Below are 16366 nucleotides of genomic sequence, written 5' to 3' on the forward strand. Positions count from 1 at the left end.
AAGGGATCCCGGTCCCATTGGGCTCCTGTGACCCCCCCCCCAACCCTGAGGAACCGCCCCCCCCCCCACGAGGGCGGCTTCAGTCACTCGACTCCCCATAGGTGCAGAGAGGTGCCAATCATCTGCCCTCAGCCAATGAGAGGCCTTGGGACACGCTTCGAGGCGGGATGAGCAGCCAAGGCTGGGGAGGCGGGGCCCTGCTTGGTTGCCGTGCTCCCATTGGCTGACGGAACTGCCAGTCCATGACAAGCACTGGGTGCGGTCTCCCGTCAATCACATCCAAGCCCCGATCCTATTGGCTTTCTGAGAAAGGGGCGGGGTTTGGTGCCCTCTCCTGTCACACCGCCCGCCACGCCCAAAAAGCCCTTGCATCCGATTGGTTGATAAACCGATCAATCAAATGCAGCGGAGGCTGCGATTCGTCGCTGAGGAGGGCGCTGTCCCGCCTCGCCCCTGGAGGGAGGGCAGCATCTCCTTGAATGCCATAGGCCGAGGGCCGTGCCCATCACGTGCTTCGCGCGCGCCCATTGGCCGGCTTCCCCGTAGGCGGGGCCTCCCGCGGCGGCGGGCGGGGGGCGAGCGCCGATTGGCGGCGGCGCGGCGGTGGGCGGGCGCCGCGCGCGGAGGGCGGCGCGGCCATTGGCGGGGCCGCCCGTCAGTCACGCGGCGGGGCGGGCGGCGGCGGCCGCGGCTCCCCGATGGCGGCGGCGGCGGCGGCTCCCGCCGGGCTCCGGGCGGGGCGGGGCCGCCGGGCCGCGGGCGGCGGGCCCGGGCTGGGGGGCAGCGCGCGGCGGCGGGCGCCATGACGGCGGCGCGCAGGTAGGCGGGGCCGGGCGCCGCCCCGCCCACTGGGGGGCGGGGCCTCGGGGGGCGGGGCGGGGGGCAAGTGGGGTGCCCCCCCCCCCGGGGCGTGGGGCAATTGGGTGACCCCCCCCGTGGAATATTGGGGCAATTGGGGGCCCCCTCTTGGGATAAGGGGGCGATTGGGAGCCCCCCCATGGGATACTGGGGCAATTGGGTGCCCCCCCATGGGATATGGGGGCAATTGGGTGCCCCCCCATGGGATATGGGGGCAATTGGGACCCCCCCCCCCCGCAATGGGCTATAGGGGACAACTGGGTGCTCCCTCCCTCCATAGGGGTCAATTGGGAGCCCCCCCCCATGGGGTAGGGGGGCACTTGGGGTGCCCCCCCCCCCAAGGGCTATAGGGGCAGCTGGAGGGGGCGCCCGTCTCCTCTATGGGGGCAATTCGGGGTGACTCCCCCCCATAGGGGCATTTGGGGACATCCCCCCCCCGCTATGGGGGAACAATTGGGGTGACCCCCCCCCCCATTTTGTGCTATGGGACAATGGGAGTGACCCCCCCCCCCCCGGACTATTGGGGCCACGAGGGTCCCCTCATGTGGGTGCGGGGGGGGGGGGGCACTGGGCGTCACCCCCCCCCGCAGTGGGTCCTGCCCCCCCCATAGCCAATGGGGGGGCAATGAGGGGGGGGTCAATGGGGAGAGCTTCAATTTGGGCTAAAAACGGCCTGTTGGGGGTTGCAAATCCAAGCCCCCCCCCCCCCCCCCCCCAGCGGGTGTTGTCCCTCATTTCCATTTTTTTTCCCAAAAAACCTTGGAGCAGTCGGAGACGGGAAAGAAATGGGGAAAAAGGGGGGGGTCTTTTATCCATGTCCCCCCCCCCGAGCCCCTGTATCCCCCCCGGTGCCTCCAGGGCCGCGGCAGCCGCCTCCCCCCTCCTTTTTCCGGGAAAAATGGTCGGAGCCGCCGGCTCCGCAGCCCCTTTGTGTCCGTTGCCGTCGGGGGGGGGGGGGTCGCATCCGTGTGTTCCCTCCCCCCCCCATTTTTCCCTTGAAATCCCTAAAAATCGGTCAAAGCCGTCGATGCTTTTCCCTCCTATCCAGGCCAGGGCTCCGCGGGGCTTCCCGCATCCCGCTCGCTCCAGCCTTTTCCCGCTGCGCCGGGGGCGGCGAGGGGGGATTTCCGAGATCGCTCGGGATTTTTCCCTTCGTTATTCCCATTTTCTTTCCTTTCGCTTCCTGCGATTCCGGTTGGTTTTTCCCGGTTTCCGTCGGGATTCCGGCTCAGCTGCTGGACCATTCCCGCCGGCTGGAATCGAGGTTGCGGAAGCTGCCGGAGAGGGAATTTGGCCCCGCGGGGTTCGCCCGGCCCCGGCTTTTCCCTCTGTCTTGGGAAATCCCAGGCGGAAGGGGAAAAATCCACCTTTTCCTTTGGAAAAGCCAAACTTCCCCAGCCGCTTCCCGGCGCATCCGCCCGGATCGGGAGGATCCTCCCTGGTCTCCTTCCCTTTTCCGCCTCTTCGTGCATTGACAGGTTGGGCTGCGAATTCCCTTTATTTACGTTTTTCCGGATTTCCCCGCATCCTGCCCGGAAGAGCCCGGGCTTTGCCCAGGTGGCAGGGCCGGATCCGGATCCGTTGGATCCGCGTGCCGCGTTGAGGCCGCCCGGATGCATCCGGATCCCTCCATGAGCCCGGGATACCCCCGAAGTCCCGATTCCGGCCGCTTTGTGCTGCGGCTCCGACGTCTTTTCCTGTTGCGGCGGATCGGGATTTGCTTTTCCTAATGTTGCCAGTTCACAATGTGCTGGGAATATGGCGCTTCCCCAGCAGCCCCCATCAAATCCGCTTGGAATTGCGCTTTTCCCAGTGGCCTCTGGCGCTCCCAGGAATTTTACGCTGGAAAGAAGAGGGGGGAGCATCCGAAATCCCGCTCCATCCTCAGGAGTCGCCTCTGAGGACCGCTGGGATGCTCCATTCTTCCTTAAAAAAGCCATTCCCGCGTTCCGAGCGTAATTCCATTAATGAGCAGTCCCGATGCGGCTTCCCTCCCGTTTCTAGGCCGAGGCGTTCCGGTGAAGGATCTCCAGCCTTGGGAAAAGCCCCCGTTTCCCTTTGCAGGTGAGGGCGGCATCCCGGCGTTCCGGCGGCTCCGGCGCCGCGCGGCCCTTCCCGGCCATGGCGAGCCCGGCCGCCAGCCCCGACTCCTCGTCGCACGAGGGCCTCTCGTCCGTGAACTCGGCGCCCGCCTGCTCCCCCGCGTCCGACTCGGAAAACCTCAGCCCGGATGAGCTGGAGCTGCTGGCCAAGCTGGAGGAGCAGAACAGGTGAGTGCCGTGCCCGTTTTCCGGGCTGAAATCCGCTGTTCGGGAAGCTCCGGAGAGCTCGGGAATCTCCGAGAGCTTTGGGCAGCCGTTCCCCATCTCCTGGCTTTTCCACCCCGTTATCCTCATCCCGGGATTGTTGCTTGTTGCCTCCGGTGGCTTCTCCCATGTCCGGGCTCTCCCGCAGGCTCCTGGAAGCCGACTCCAAATCCATGCGCTCCATGAACGGCTCCCGGCGGAACAGCGGCTCCTCGCTGGTCTCCAGCTCCTCGGCCTCGTCCAACCTGAGCCACCTGGAGGAGGACACGTGGATCCTGTGGGGCCGCATCGTCAACGAGTGGGACGAGTGGCGCAAGAAGAAGGAGAAGCTGCTCAAGGTGCCGGCCCCGCGCGCCCTTCCCGCCCCCGCGCGCCCTTCCCGCTTCCCGGCGGCGCTTCCAGGGCCATAGAATCCTAGAATCCTAGAACGCTTAGGGTTGGAAGGGACCTCTAGGGATCACCCAGTCCAACCCCTGCACACGCAGGGTCACCCAGAGCACGGGGACAGGGCTGCGTCCAAGCGGGTTTGAAGATCTCCAGAGAAGGAGACTCCACAACCTCTCTGGGCAGCCTGTTCCAGGGCTCTGGCACCCTCAATGTTAAGAAATTTTTCCTTAAGTTCCTGTGGAATTTTTGGTGAAATTCCGCGCGCCGCTTCCCGCAGGAGCTCATCCGGAAGGGGATCCCGCACCACTTCCGCGCCATCGTCTGGCAGCTGCTGTGCAGCGCCACGGACATGCCGGTCAAGAACCAGTACTCGGAGCTGCTCAAGATGTCGTCGCCGTGCGAGAAGCTGATCCGCAGGGACATCGCGCGCACCTACCCCGAGCACGAGTTCTTCAAGGGCCAGGACAGCCTGGGCCAGGAGGTCCTCTTCAACGTCATGAAGGTGGGAGGCCGCTCCGGCCTTTTCCCGTTCCGGATGCTCCGGTCGCGCCCGCGGGATGCTCCGATTCCACCCCCACCGGCCCCCAGATTCGCCCTTTTCCCCCCATTAAAGCCACCGAATTCCAACCAGAGCGGCCAAAACGAAGCCCCAAACCACCATTTTCCACCCAAAACAGGGGCTTTTTTTCCACACCGGTGCTCAAACCTCCCGTTTTTCTCCAGCCTTGCACCTTGGAAGGGTGTCCAAACCCCGTAGTTTTCCAGAGCCCACAACGGTCCATCCGGACCAGGCTTTTCCCACTGGGATTTCTCCCATTGGGAGGAAGGGGCTAATTGAGCGCAAGGTTTTCCAGTTGGGATGAAAACCGGGAGTGAAACAGGCTCAGGGGAAGGCTGTTGACCTTGAAACTAGGATAAAATGAAATAAAATAAGATAAAATAAGGTGAAATAAGATGAAAGTAAAGTAAAATAAAATAAAATAAGATAAAATAAAAAATTAAAATAAGATAAATAAAATAAAATAAAATAAAATAAAATAAAATAAAATAAAATAAAATAAAATAAAATAAAATAAAATAAAGCAAAGCCGTGGAGCACCCGGCAGTCCCTGGCTCCCGCTCATCCGCCCTCCTCTTCCCTTTCAGGCCTATTCCCTCGTGGACCGGGAGGTCGGATACTGCCAGGGCAGCGCCTTCATCGTGGGCCTGCTGCTCATGCAGGTGGGTCCCGGGCTGCTTCCCGGCTCCTTTCCCGGCTGGAGAAGAGCCGGGATGCTGCCGGGGGGCGGCTGGGCCGCGCTCTTGCCGGAGGGTGTCCCAGCGCTTCCCGGTGGCGCAGATGCCGGAGGAGGAGGCGTTCTGCGTCTTCGTGCGGCTCATGCAGGAATACCGCCTGCGGGAGCTCTTCAAGCCCAGCATGGCCGAGCTGGGGCTCTGCATCTACCAGTTCGAGTACCTGCTCCAGGTGGGCGCCGCTCCGGGGCGGATCCGCCGGGAGGGCGGGAGGAGGCGGCAGGAAGCGCCGGGAGGAGGGATCCGCTCCAGCTGCCTCTTTCCCGCTGCTTTTTGTCCCGTTTGCAGGAGCAGCTGCCGGAGCTGAACATCCACTTCCGCTCGCAGAGCTTCCTCACCTCCATGTACGCGTCGTCCTGGTTCCTCACGCTCTTCCTCACCACCTTCCCCTTGCCGGTGGCCACGCGGGTCTTCGACATCTTCATGTACGAGGTACCGGGGGCCGCGGTGACGCCGGGGCGGCACGGAGCCACATCCCGCTGGAGAGAACACGGGGCGTTTGGTCTTGGAGCGGCGCCGGATGGACGGGATGCTCCGCACGGGAGCAACCCGAGCCGGCCCCTTCGCGCTTCCTTGCAGGGGCTGGAGATCGTCTTCCGCGTGGGAATGGCCCTGCTGCAGGTCAACCAGGCCGAGCTCATCCAGCTGGACATGGAGGGCATGTCCCAGGTGGGAGGCCAGGAGCCCGGAGCGCACGCGGCCACGATCCGCCCCGTGGCCACGAGCCACCCCGTGGTCACCATCCACCCCATGGTCACGATTCATCCCATGGTCATGATCCACCCTATGGTCATGATTCATCCCATGGCCACGATCAACCCTGTGGTCACCATCCACCCCATGGTCACGATTCATCCCATGGTCTTGATCCACCCCATGGCCACAATCCACCCCATGACCATGATCAACCCCGTGGTCATGATCCACCCATGGCCACGATCCACCCCATGGCCACGATCCACCCCATGACCATGATCCACGCCACGGCCATGATCCACTCCATGGTCATGATCCACCCATGGCCATGATCAGCCCCGTGGTCAGGATCCACTCCATGGTCATGATCCACCCATGGCCATGATCAACCCTGTGGTCAGGATTCACCCCATGGCCATGATCCACCCCATGGCCACGATCCACCCCATGACCGTGATCCACCCCATGGCCACGATCCACCCATGGCCATGATCAACCCCGTGGTCAGGATTCACCCCATGGCCACAATCCCCCCCATGGCCCCAATTCTCCCCCATGGCCACGGTCCCGCCTGAGCCCTCGCCGTCGCTCCCGCAGTTCTTCCAGAAGGTCATTCCCCACCAGTTCGACAGCTGCCCGGACAAGCTCATCCTCAAGGCCTACCAGGTCAAGTACAACCCCAAGAAGATGAAGCGGTGAGTGGTTCCCCCTGCTCCCCGCGCGCCGCCGTGCCGGGAAGCGGCCTCATCCGCGTGTCCCTCCTTCCCGCCGGCCGCAGCCTGGAGAAGGAATACGCCGCCATCAAGAACAAGGAGATGGAGGAGCAGATCGAGATCAAGGTGAGCGCTTTCTCCTCCGGCGCCTCCGACGCCGCTTCCCGGCTCATCCCATCGCGATTCTCCCTCGCAGCGGCTCCGCACCGAGAACCGCCTGCTCAAGCAGCGCATCGAGACGCTGGAGAAGGTGAGAGCTCCGGCGCCCTGGGAATGTCCCCCTTCCAAGCCACCTCTCAGCCCCAAGGGGACAGCGCGGCCGAGCCCGCTTGCCGAAGGGCCAGCGCAGCAGGATTTGCTTTTTTGGGGGGTTTCTGCTTGTTTCCACCGCGTTGGTTTCCTTGCACCCGGGATGCCCCTTGCGCCCGGGCGTTTCTGCGCCGTGGCCGAAACAGCCTCCGCTTCCCGATCCTTGGCCCCGGGAATGGCCCCAAGGGAAGCGGCAGCTCCGGGCCGGGCGCTCTCGGGCTCTTCTCTCCGCCTGGGCTTCGCTCTCTTCTTTTGCTTCTAGCCGTAGCGGGGAGCCGCTCTGTGACCGGCGCGGTGCCTTGTCGTTCTCTCTCTCTTTCCTCCCTCCGTCTTTCCTTCCGCGGGGGCTCTCCCGTAGGAAAGCGCTGCCTTGGCAGACAGGCTCATCCAGGTACCGTAACGCCGTTCTCTCCCGCCCGCTTCGCCCTTCCACTCGGCTCCAGCCCGGAAAATCCGCCGTCGCTTTCCCGCCACGCTCCGTCCTTCCGCTCTCCCGCGCGGGCCGCGCGCGGCGCCCGGCGCTGACGGCGCCGCTGTCCCCTCTCGGTGCCAGGGCCAGGTGACGCGGGCGCAGGAGGCCGAGGAGAACTACATCATCAAGCGGGAGCTGGCGGTGGTGAAGCAGCAGTGCAGCTCGGCCACGGAGAACCTGCAGCGCGCGCAGAGCACCATCCGCGAGCTGCAGGACCAGCAGGTGCGTGGGCCGCCGGCACGAGCGCGTCGGGCCTCAGCGGCGCCCGTGACGCCCGCCCGCCCCCAGGGCAACCCGCGCTTCACCGAGGAGTTCGTCACCCACCTGGAGACGGAGCTGGAGCAGTCGCGGCTGCGCGAGGCCGAGACCCTCAGCGCCCTCAAGGAGATGCAGGACAAAGTGCTGGACATGGAGAAGGTACCGGGGGCTCCTCTGAGAGTCGAGGCTCTTGTTTTGGGGGTCTTTTATCCTGGCGGCCTCCGTTTTGGGGGCCTTTTGTCCATGGCCTCATTTTTGAGCACGTGCTGCCTTGGAGATCTCCATGGGGAACCTCCTGCCAAGGAGCATCAGCCGCTTGGAGATGTCCCATCCCAGTGTGTCACGAGTGTTGGGATCTTGAGGGGACCTCCAGCCGGGGTGTCCCACAGGCTTTGCTGTCCCCAGGGTGTCCCTTGTGGCAGGGGACACGTGTTGGCATCCCCAGGGTCTCCACCTGGGGCCTCGGGTGTCTCGGGGCTTTCAGGCCCCGCGGTGCCACCAAAGCGGTGGCCCCCGGGGACGCTGCGTGTCCCCGCAGCGGAGCAGCCTCCTCCCGGACGAGCACAACGTGGCGCGGCTGCAGGAGGAGCTCAAGGCGCTCAAGGTGCGCGAGGCCGAGGCCGTCAAGTCGCTCAAGGAGCTGCAGCAGCAGGTCAAGGACCTCAACGACACGTGGCAGGTAACGCCGGGCTCCCCGGGGGCCGCCGCCGCGGCCGCCGAGGGGACCCGGACGCCTGGGCCCTGTCCCCGCCGTAGGCGCAGCTGGCGCGCGCCGGCGGCCGCTGGAAGGAGTCCCCGCGCAAGAACAACGTCAACGAGCTGCAGGACGAGCTGATGGCGGCGCGGCTGCGCGAGACGCAGGCGCAGGCCGAGCTGCGCGAGCTGCGCCAGCGCGTCGTGGAGCTGGAGACCCAGGTGAGGGGCGCCCCGCGCGCCGGGCCGCGCCGGGGGGGCCCGCGGCCGCCTCAGCCGTGTCCCCCGCGCCGCCAGGAGCAGATCCACAGCAACCTGCTGAACCGCACGGCGCAGGAGTGCGCGGGGCTGCAGGAGAAGCTGCACTACGTCACGGCGCAGAACAAGGGGCTGCAGACGCAGCTCAGCGAGACCAAGCGCAAGCACGCCGAGTCCGAGTGCAAGGTGCCGCCCGCGTCCCCGCGGCCGCCCAGCTGCGGCAGGACGTGGTGGCCCTGGTGTCCCCCATGGGCGAAGCCATGTCCCCTCTGCCCAGGGCCTTCCCAGTGGGGTCTCTGCACCCCTTCCATGGTGGCCTCGTGTCCCCTGTCTTGGGGTCTCGGTGTCCCCTCTCATGGGGTCCCAATGTCCTCTGTCATGAGGCCCCAATGTCCCTTCTAATGGGGGGGGTCACAGGGTCCCCGCTCTTGGGATCCCAGTGTTCCCTCTCATGGAGCCCTCCAGTGGGGTCCCCACATGCCACCCCAGGATGAGCCAATGTCCCCTCACACCGGGTCCCCACGGTCCCCGACACCCTTCCCTCTGCGCAGGGAACCCCGGGGAGCGTTGAATTTGGGGTGGGTGCCAGGGCGCGACGCCCAGGTGGCCCCTAACAGTGCCCAGGTGGCCCTCACGGTGTCCCCGGGTGGCCCCTCACGGTGTCCCCGGTGGCCCTCACGGTGTCCCCGCCGCCCCGCAGAGCAAGGAGGAGGTGATGGCCGTGCGGCTGCGCGAGGCCGACAGCATGGCCGCCGTGGCCGAGATGCGGCAGCGCATCGCCGAGCTGGAGATCCAGGTGAGCGCGGGGACGTGGGACGTGGGGACAGGGACATGGGGACACGGGGGACACGGGGGACACGGGGCCAGGGCGCGCGGACCGGCCGCCGCGGCTCTCACGCTGGCCCCACAGCGCGAGGAGGGCATGATCCAGGGCCAGCTCAACAACTCGGACGCGTCGCAGTACATCCGCGAGCTCAAGGACCACATCGACGAGCTCAAGGCCGAGGTAGGGCCCTCCCAGCACCCATGGGTGCCCGCGGGCTCCCTGCGGCACCCATGGGCACCCACAGTTGCCTTTGAGCACCCACAGAAACCTCTGAGCTCCTGTGGGCACCCACGGGTGCTCTGGGACACCCATGAGCCTCTCCCGGCACCCCTGGGTGCCCACAGATACCCATGGGCACCCTAGGGCTGCCCCGGGCATCCTGGGACACCCCTGGGGACGCACAGGCCACTTTTGGGGACACAGTGGGAGCAGCGCCCAGGGTCCCTAAGCCCTGGCAGAGCCGGTCCCCGCTGTCCCCAAAGGGGACCGTGCGGCGGGTGGGCACCATCAGCAGCGGTTCCTCCTGCCAGGTTGTCCCCATGGCCCATCCTGTGTCCCCACATCCCTGTCCCCATGTCCCCCTTGTCCGCATGTTGTCCCATGTCCCTGTCCCCTACCCCCGGCTCCTGCCCCTCATCTGTGCCATGTCCCCTGCCCACCATCCTACATCCCTGTCCCACATGCCCTGTGTCCCACCACCCATCCCGTGTCCCCGTCACTGCAATGTCACCCCCCCGATCCCCACGTCCCTGTCCCACGCCCGATACGGCCCGTGCTCCTGGCCCTGTCCCCTACCCCCGTCTCCCCGTCCCCGCGCTGCCCCTCGTCCCCGCGCGTGTCCCCGCAGATCCGGCTGCTCAAGGGCCCCAAGGCCTTCGGGGAGGCCCTGGGCTTCGACAGCATCCACATCGTGCGGCACTTGGCGGACGAGGACTCGCTGGCGTCGTCGGACGAGGAGCTGGCGCCGGCGCCGTTCGCGCTGCCGCCCCGCGCGTTCCTGCGCCCGGCCGCGCGCGCCAAGGAGAGCTCGGGCAGCACGGACAGCGAGGCCGAGGAGCCCCGCGCGCCCGCCGCGCGCTGAGGCCGCGGGGACGCGCCACGGGCAGCCCCGCGAACGCCACGGGGCCGGCGCGCGCGGGGATGGCAGCGGCGATGGCCAGCGCTGAGGTTGACCGTGATGGCCAATGTTGGGGTTGACCGTGATGGCCAACATGGAGGTTGACTGTGATGGCCAACGCTGAGGTTGACCATGGTGGCCAACACTGAGGTTGACTGTGATGGCCAATGTTGGGGTTGACTGTGGTGGCCAATGCCGAGGCTGACCGTGATGGCCAACGTTGGGGTTGACCTCCTGGCCCAACGGTGAGGACTACGCACTGCAGCGCTGAGGTTGACTGCATGGTCTGACACTGAGGTTGACCCCACCATGCTCCAGTGCTGGCGTTGAACCCATTAGGACCTGTCCTCTTCCTGGGGCTGGCCCTGGACCAGCCACTGCGGAGCGTTGGCCGGCGCTGGACCCGCAGACCAGCTGGGGTTGACCCCACGCTCCAACATTGGTGGCCAACCCTTGGCCATGGTTGTACCCAAGCCCCAACATCAGTGTTGAACCCAAGCGCAGGCTGGGCTTGAACCCGTGTTCCAACGTGAGGGTTGAGCCAAGGCAGCTGCTGGTGCTGGACTCATGGGCCAACGTTGGGTTGGACCCCTGGACTGCCTGGGTTGACCCCACACTCCAACACGGACAGTTGAACCTGGGCTCTGGTTGGGGCTGAACCTCCATCGTGACTGAGGGTTGAATCCTTCGTTCTCCAACGTCGAGGTTGACTCCGCGCCCCAACGACCCCAAGCAGCGGCTGGTGCTGACCCCCACACTCGTATTGGGGTGGAACACAAGCTCCGACATGACGGGTCAAAACCAAGCGTTGGGGTCCAGCCCCCACGTGGACATCCACGTTGATGCCACATGATCACCAGCGGCGTCAAGCTCGTGTGCTGCCAACATCGAGGTTGAACCTGCTCTCCAATGTCAAGGGTGACGCCATGCTCCAACGTCCAGGTTGAACCCGTTCACGTGCCAACGGTGGCCTTGGAGCCACGGATGGGCCGGGGTCGACCCACACTCTAATACTGGGGGTCCAACCCGCGCTTGGGCCGGGGCCGAAGCTCCTCGTCACCATCAGGGCCAACCCCAACCTCCTGGGCACCAAGCGCTGAGCCCGGGGCCGGCGGCCTTGACCCAACGTGAGGGTTGGCCAATGTTGGCGTCAAGTCAACGCTTGGGCCGGCGCGGCTGGACCTGGGGACACGGCGGCACCCGGGGACGCGGCCGGACGCCCCGGAGGGACCCGGGACCCCCACGAGCGGCGCCTGGATGCGGCCGGACACCGGGATGCGGCCGGATCCCGGCCCCACGGCCTGACCTGGCCCCTCGGGGACGGTGACGTCACCTGGATCCACCCTGGACTCCCCCCCTGTCACTTTGCGCCCGGGTTTGTCACTGTCACGGCCGTGTCCCCCCCTGTACAGCGAAATACAGACGGGCCGGGGCCCCGCGGCGCCCGGCCCTGCAACGCGCACGGACCCCCGAGACCCCGGGGACCCCCCACGTTCCCCGGGACCCCCCAAACCTCCCCCCTCCCCAAATTCCCCCCAAAAAGACACTCAGGTTCTGGCAGCACCTTTATAGCCCCCCCCGGGAAAGGGGGGACAACACCTAGAAGGGGGACAGATAATGGGGGGGGGGGGGCAGAGGGGCCCAGGCGTCCGGGGCTCAGGCTCTTGCTGGGGGGGTCCCGGTCCCACCCGGCGGCTGCTTCGGGTCCAGGATCTTGGGCTGGGGGGGGGGGACAGAGAGGTCACCCGGTGCCCCCCCCAGTGCCCCCCCCATGTCATGAGCACCCCCAAAGTCCCCCCAGGACCTCCCAGCGCCCCCCCCCGCCCCCCCATTCTCCTAATGCCCCCCCCGTCCCCTCCCCCCCCTTACCTGGCTCCCTCGGGGCGGGGGGGCAGCGCCAGGAGCGGGGGGCGCCGGGGGGGGCCGGGGGGCTGGAGGAAACGGAAGGGGGGGTCGGAGCGGGGGGGGGGGCAGGAGGTTTTGGGGGGATTTTAGGGTTTTTAGGGTCGGGGGGGGGGTCTCACCTGTGCGCACGTGCACGAGCCAGAGCCCCCCCGCGAGCGCCGCCCCCACCACGAAGGCCGCGAAGGCGACGGCGGCGACGGCGGCGGGGGGCACCGGGGGGGCTGCGGGGGGCCCAGGCGTCCGGGAAAGGCCCCAAGCGTCACTGGGGGGGGGGGGGGGTGGTCCCGGTGCCTCCGGGGGGTCCCGGCGTCCGGCACTCACCGGCGGGGGGGGGCTGCGCTCCCTCCCGGGCCGGGGGCGGCTCCGGGCGGCGGGGCCCGGGGGGGGGCGCGGGGGCGGGCCCGAGGGTCACCACGATGGGGCGGGACACGGTGCGGAGCCACCGCGCGGCCTCGGCGTCCCCGGCGGCGTCGCCGTCCCGCGCGGGGGGCGGACACGGCTCCGGGCGGCACTGCGGGGCCGGGACCCCCCGCCCGGTCCGGATCCGCCTCCCGCGCCGGTCCCGCCCGGTCCCGGCCCCGCCTCCCCCGCCCGCCGCTCCCGGCCCCGCCCCGGTCTCGGTTCCCGACCTCCCGTCCCGGAATCCCCCTCGGGGTGTCCCGGGTCCCCCGTCCCGGTTCCCTCCCAGCCCAGCCCCGACCCCCGGTCCCGGGTCCCTCCCCAACCCGCTTCAACCCAGGTCGGGGGGCCCGCCCTGGTCCCCGCGCCCCCGTCCTGGTCCCGCCTCCTCCTTCCCGGTGTCCCGGTCCCTCCTCCCGGCTCCCCGCCCCTCCCGGTGCCGGTTCCGGTGCCGGTACCGGCGGGAGGGCTCCGCGCGCCGCGGCCCCGCGCCGGCGGCAGAGCGCCAGGCGGCAGTGCAGGAACTGCAGCGGCTCCCGGTAGCGCGGGCGCAGGCGGAAGGAGAGGCGCTGCCGCGCGCCGCCCCGCCGCGCCACGGCCGCCGCCAGCGCCGCCTCCGCGCCCGCCGCCGCCGCGGGGCACCCGCCGCGCACGACCACGAAGGCCGAGGGCGGCGCCGGCGCCGAGCGCGGGGACACGAAGCAGAGACGGAGCGAGAAGCCGAGTCCGGGCGCCGCCCCCGACAGCGAAACCTGCGGCGGGGCCGGTGACCGGGGCGGGAACGCGGCGCGGGAAAGCGGCACGCGGGGGGGCGGGGACGGGGCGGGGCCAGGGAGCCGCCCACCAATGGGGGAGGAGGGGCCCGCTGGTGGGGAAAAGGGGGCGTGGCTTAGGGGCACGGCGACTCTGCGCGCCAATGGGAGAGGAGAGGGTGGGGCTTCGGGGAAGAGCCCGCCAATGGGAGAGGGGGGCGGGGTTTAGGGAGACGGGGGAGTTGTCCGCCAATGGGAGAGGAGAGGAGGGGCCCGCTGTTGGGAAAAGGGGGCGTGGCTTAGGGACCCAGCGATTCCCCGCGCCAATGGGAGCGGGAGGGTGGGGCTTGGGGGAAGCTCCCGCCAATGGGAGGGGGGCGGGGTTTAGGGAGCCGCGCGGACACCCCCGCCGAGAAGGGGCGGGGCTTAGGGAGACGGGGGAGTTGTCCGCCAATAGGAGAGGAGGGGGCGGGGTTTAGAACGCTGCGGGGGCGTGCCCGCAGTTGGCAGGGGGGAGGCGGGGCAAAGTGGGGTGGAGAAAGCAGCAGCCAATAGCGGGGAGGGATAGGGGGCGGGCACGAGGAGGCGCCCACCAATGGCAGGGCAGCAGGGGCGGGCACAGGGGGGCCGGCAGCCAATGGGGCACCTGCACGAAGACGCGCGCGCCCGCGGGCACCGCGCGCGGCCCCGGGGCTGGCGGGAACGCGGGCGAGTCCGACACGTCGAGACGGAGGCGGAGGCGGCGCGAGCGGGGGGGGCACGGGGCCTGCGGGGGGGGGGGGGCGTTCCGGGACCCCCCCGGGACCCCCCCGAGCTCCCGGTGCCTCCGCTGCCCCCCCCGCCCCGTTCCACCCAGCCAGGGCCACCCGGACCCCCCGCCGGTGTCCCCAGAGCTCCCAGTGCCCCCCGGGACCCCCCAGTGCCCCCCGGGACCCCCCCAGCGCTCCCAGTTGCCCCCCCATCTCCCCTAAATCCCCCCCCACGTGCCCAGTCCCTCCTAGGGCCCCCCCTTAACGCCACCAGTGTCCCACGTTGTCCCCTGTCCCCCCCCGTCCCCACTCACCCCCGGGTGCTGGTGGCCGCACGGCGGCTCCTCGGGGCTGGGGGGGCTCGGGGACCCCCCCGCGTCGGTGTCACCCCAGGGCCAGCCCGGGGGGGGCCCTGGGGGGAGCAGCGACCCGGACTCCTGGGTCCCCGCGCGCAGACCCAGGGCCCCCCCGCCCGGACGCCTGGGCCCCCCGACCCACCTGCGGGTCCGGCCGCCGGCAGCAGCAGCAGCAGCAGCAACGGGGGGGTCCAGGGAGCAGCCATGGGGCTGGGGGGGGACGTGATCCCCGGGCACACGCGTGTGCAAAGGCCCCCAAGCGACTCTAGTGCACACGCGTGTGCTCCCCGTGCAAGGCCCAATGCACACGCGTGTGCTCCCCATACCCGTCCCTCGCACACGGGTGTGCTCCCCCTACCCCGTCCCTTGCACACGCGTGTGCTCCCCGTACCCATCCCTCGCACACGCGTGTGCTCCCCCTACCCCGTCCCTCGCACACGCGTGTGCTCCCCGTACCCCGTCCCTTGCACACGTGTGCTCCCCATACCCGTCCCTCGCACACGCGTGTGCTCCCCCTACCCCGTCCCTCGCACACGCGTGTGCTCCCCGTACCTGTCCCTCGCACACACATGTGCTCCCCCTACCCCGTCCCTCGCACACACGTGTGCTCCCCGTACCCATCCCTCGCACACACGTGTGCTCCCCGTACCCATCCCTCGCACACGCGTGTGCTCCCCCTACCCCGTCCCTTGCACACGCGTGTGCTCCCCGTACCCGTCCCTCGCACACGCGTGTCCCCGCTCCTCGCCCTGGCGGTGGCAGCGTCTCTGTCCCCGCGGTGGCCCTGGGGCCACCCCCGCGTCGTCCCGGTGACGCCACCGGCCTTGGGCTCCCGTTACCCTGGGGACGGGGCCCGGGTGTCCCCATGGCCCCTTGTCCCGCCCCGGCCCCAGGGGCCCCGCCCCATTTGTGTCCCCCCCTGTCCCTGGCTGTCCCCATGTCCCCTCATATCCCCCCATGTCCCTTCCCTGCCAACCTCTACCCCCCCAGCCCTGTCCCTTCAAGGTCCCCCGTGTCCCCTGCCCCATCCCCATGTCCCTCCCCGTCCCCCCCCCCCGTGTCCCCAGTGTCCCCTCCCCCTGTCCCCAGCCCCCTCCAGGCCGACGCTTCCCCCTTCGGGTTCAACATGCGGCTTTATAATAATAATAATAATAATAATAATAACAATAATAACAATAATAATAATAATAATTAACGGCCGCGGCGCCGGGGGGCACCGCCACCACCCGGCCCCAGAGCCCCGGGCGGGAGGGGACAGGGACACTGCGGGGACAGGGACACGAGAGGAAGAGGAGGGGCAGGAGGGGGACAGGGACACAACAGGGGAAGTGACAGGGACATGAGGGGGAAAGGACAAGGAAGGGTGACACAATGGGACGGGGACAGGACAAGGACGGGGACACAGTGGGGAAAGGGGGGTGGGATGGGGACAGGGCTGGGGACAGCGAGGACACGGCCGGACATCGGTGCCACCCCGTGTCCCCACGCCCGGGGGAGCCGCTGTCCCCGCGTGTCCCCACGTCCCCGCTGAGCCCGGTGCCACTCGCCGCGGCGGCGCCTGGCGCTGATTGTCACTGCGTGTCCCCGTCCCTCTCTGCGCAGCTCCGGGGACCCTCTCCGGGGTGGCCCGGCCCCAGTGTCACATCGTGTCCCCAGAGCGTCACCTCGTGTCCCCGGGGCAGCTTTCGCAGCCCTCCGTGTCACCCGGCCCTGCCCCGTCCTTCCGTGTCACATCCCTGCGTCCTCTCTCTGCCTCTTGTCCCTCGATGCCACCTCCTGGTGCCGTCTCCGCGTTGTCCCTCGGTGCCACATGCCCGTGTCCCCACGTGCCGTCCTTCAACCGCGTCCCCGTGTCACATCTCCACGTCACGTCCCTCTGTCACATCCCTGTGCCACGTCCCACCTCTGTGTCACATCCCCGTGTCCCCTCTCGCGCCACATTCCTGCGTCACGTCCCCACGTCACATCTCGGTGCCACATCCGTGCGTCGCATCTCGGTGCCGCGTCCCCACGTCACAT

At 68.3% G+C, this 16366-nt stretch overlaps 2 protein-coding genes across 2 annotated transcripts; one reads left to right on the plus strand and one right to left on the minus strand.

Moving 5' to 3' along the window:
- Window positions 1-2964: 2964 nt before the first annotated feature.
- Window positions 2965-10150, plus strand: LOC148590685 (EVI5-like protein). Its single transcript, XM_088538752.1, has 19 exons — window positions 2965-3128; window positions 3313-3502; window positions 3829-4053; window positions 4698-4772; window positions 4891-5016; window positions 5133-5276; window positions 5424-5513; window positions 6138-6235; window positions 6319-6379; window positions 6450-6503; window positions 6921-6953; window positions 7116-7256; window positions 7323-7451; window positions 7831-7971; window positions 8049-8207; window positions 8283-8429; window positions 8944-9039; window positions 9154-9249; window positions 9917-10150. The coding sequence occupies exons 1-19, from the start codon at window positions 2980-2982 to the stop codon at window positions 10148-10150; spliced, it is 2388 nt and encodes a 795-aa protein (XP_088394878.1). The 5' UTR covers window positions 2965-2979.
- Window positions 10151-11842: 1692 nt separating this feature from the next.
- Window positions 11843-14553, minus strand: LOC148590686 (uncharacterized). The gene is made up of 7 exons (XM_088538748.1): window positions 14490-14553; window positions 14306-14403; window positions 13889-14008; window positions 12949-13242; window positions 12211-12313; window positions 12056-12117; window positions 11843-11905 (listed from the first exon to the last, which is right to left on the minus strand). Exons 1-7 carry the CDS (start codon window positions 14551-14553, stop codon window positions 11843-11845), a joined length of 804 nt encoding a protein of 267 aa, XP_088394874.1.
- Between the last annotated feature and the right edge of the window lie 1813 nt (window positions 14554-16366).

Source organism: Tinamus guttatus, unplaced genomic scaffold (genome assembly GCF_059628265.1).
Source record: "Tinamus guttatus ecotype Peru unplaced genomic scaffold, ASM5962826v1 Tinamus_guttatus_pri_ptg001154l, whole genome shotgun sequence".
Taxonomy (NCBI): domain Eukaryota; kingdom Metazoa; phylum Chordata; class Aves; order Tinamiformes; family Tinamidae; genus Tinamus; species Tinamus guttatus.

What these genes read in the sequence shown, in the direction of transcription:
- LOC148590685 (XM_088538752.1), top strand. Translation starts at nt 2,980, where the DNA reads ATGGCGAGCCCGGCCGCCAGCCCCGACTCCTCGTCGCACGAGGGCCTC. An exon ending in ACCTCAACGACACGTGGCAG is followed by an intron (nt 7,972 to 8,048) that starts GTAACGCCGGGC and finishes TCCCCGCCGTAG; the next exon opens with GCGCAGCTGGCGCGCGCCGG. An exon ending in TCGCCGAGCTGGAGATCCAG is followed by an intron (nt 9,040 to 9,153) that starts GTGAGCGCGGGG and finishes CTGGCCCCACAG; the next exon opens with CGCGAGGAGGGCATGATCCA.
- LOC148590686 (XM_088538748.1), bottom strand. Translation starts at nt 14,553, where the DNA reads ATGGCTGCTCCCTGGACCCCCCCGTTGCTGCTGCTGCTGCTGCTGCCG. An exon ending in GCGCGCGCGTCTTCGTGCAG is followed by an intron (nt 13,243 to 13,888) that starts GTGCCCCATTGG and finishes GCCCCGCCGCAG; the next exon opens with GTTTCGCTGTCGGGGGCGGC. An exon ending in GCTCGTGCACGTGCGCACAG is followed by an intron (nt 12,118 to 12,210) that starts GTGAGACCCCCC and finishes CGTTTCCTCCAG; the next exon opens with CCCCCCGGCCCCCCCCGGCG.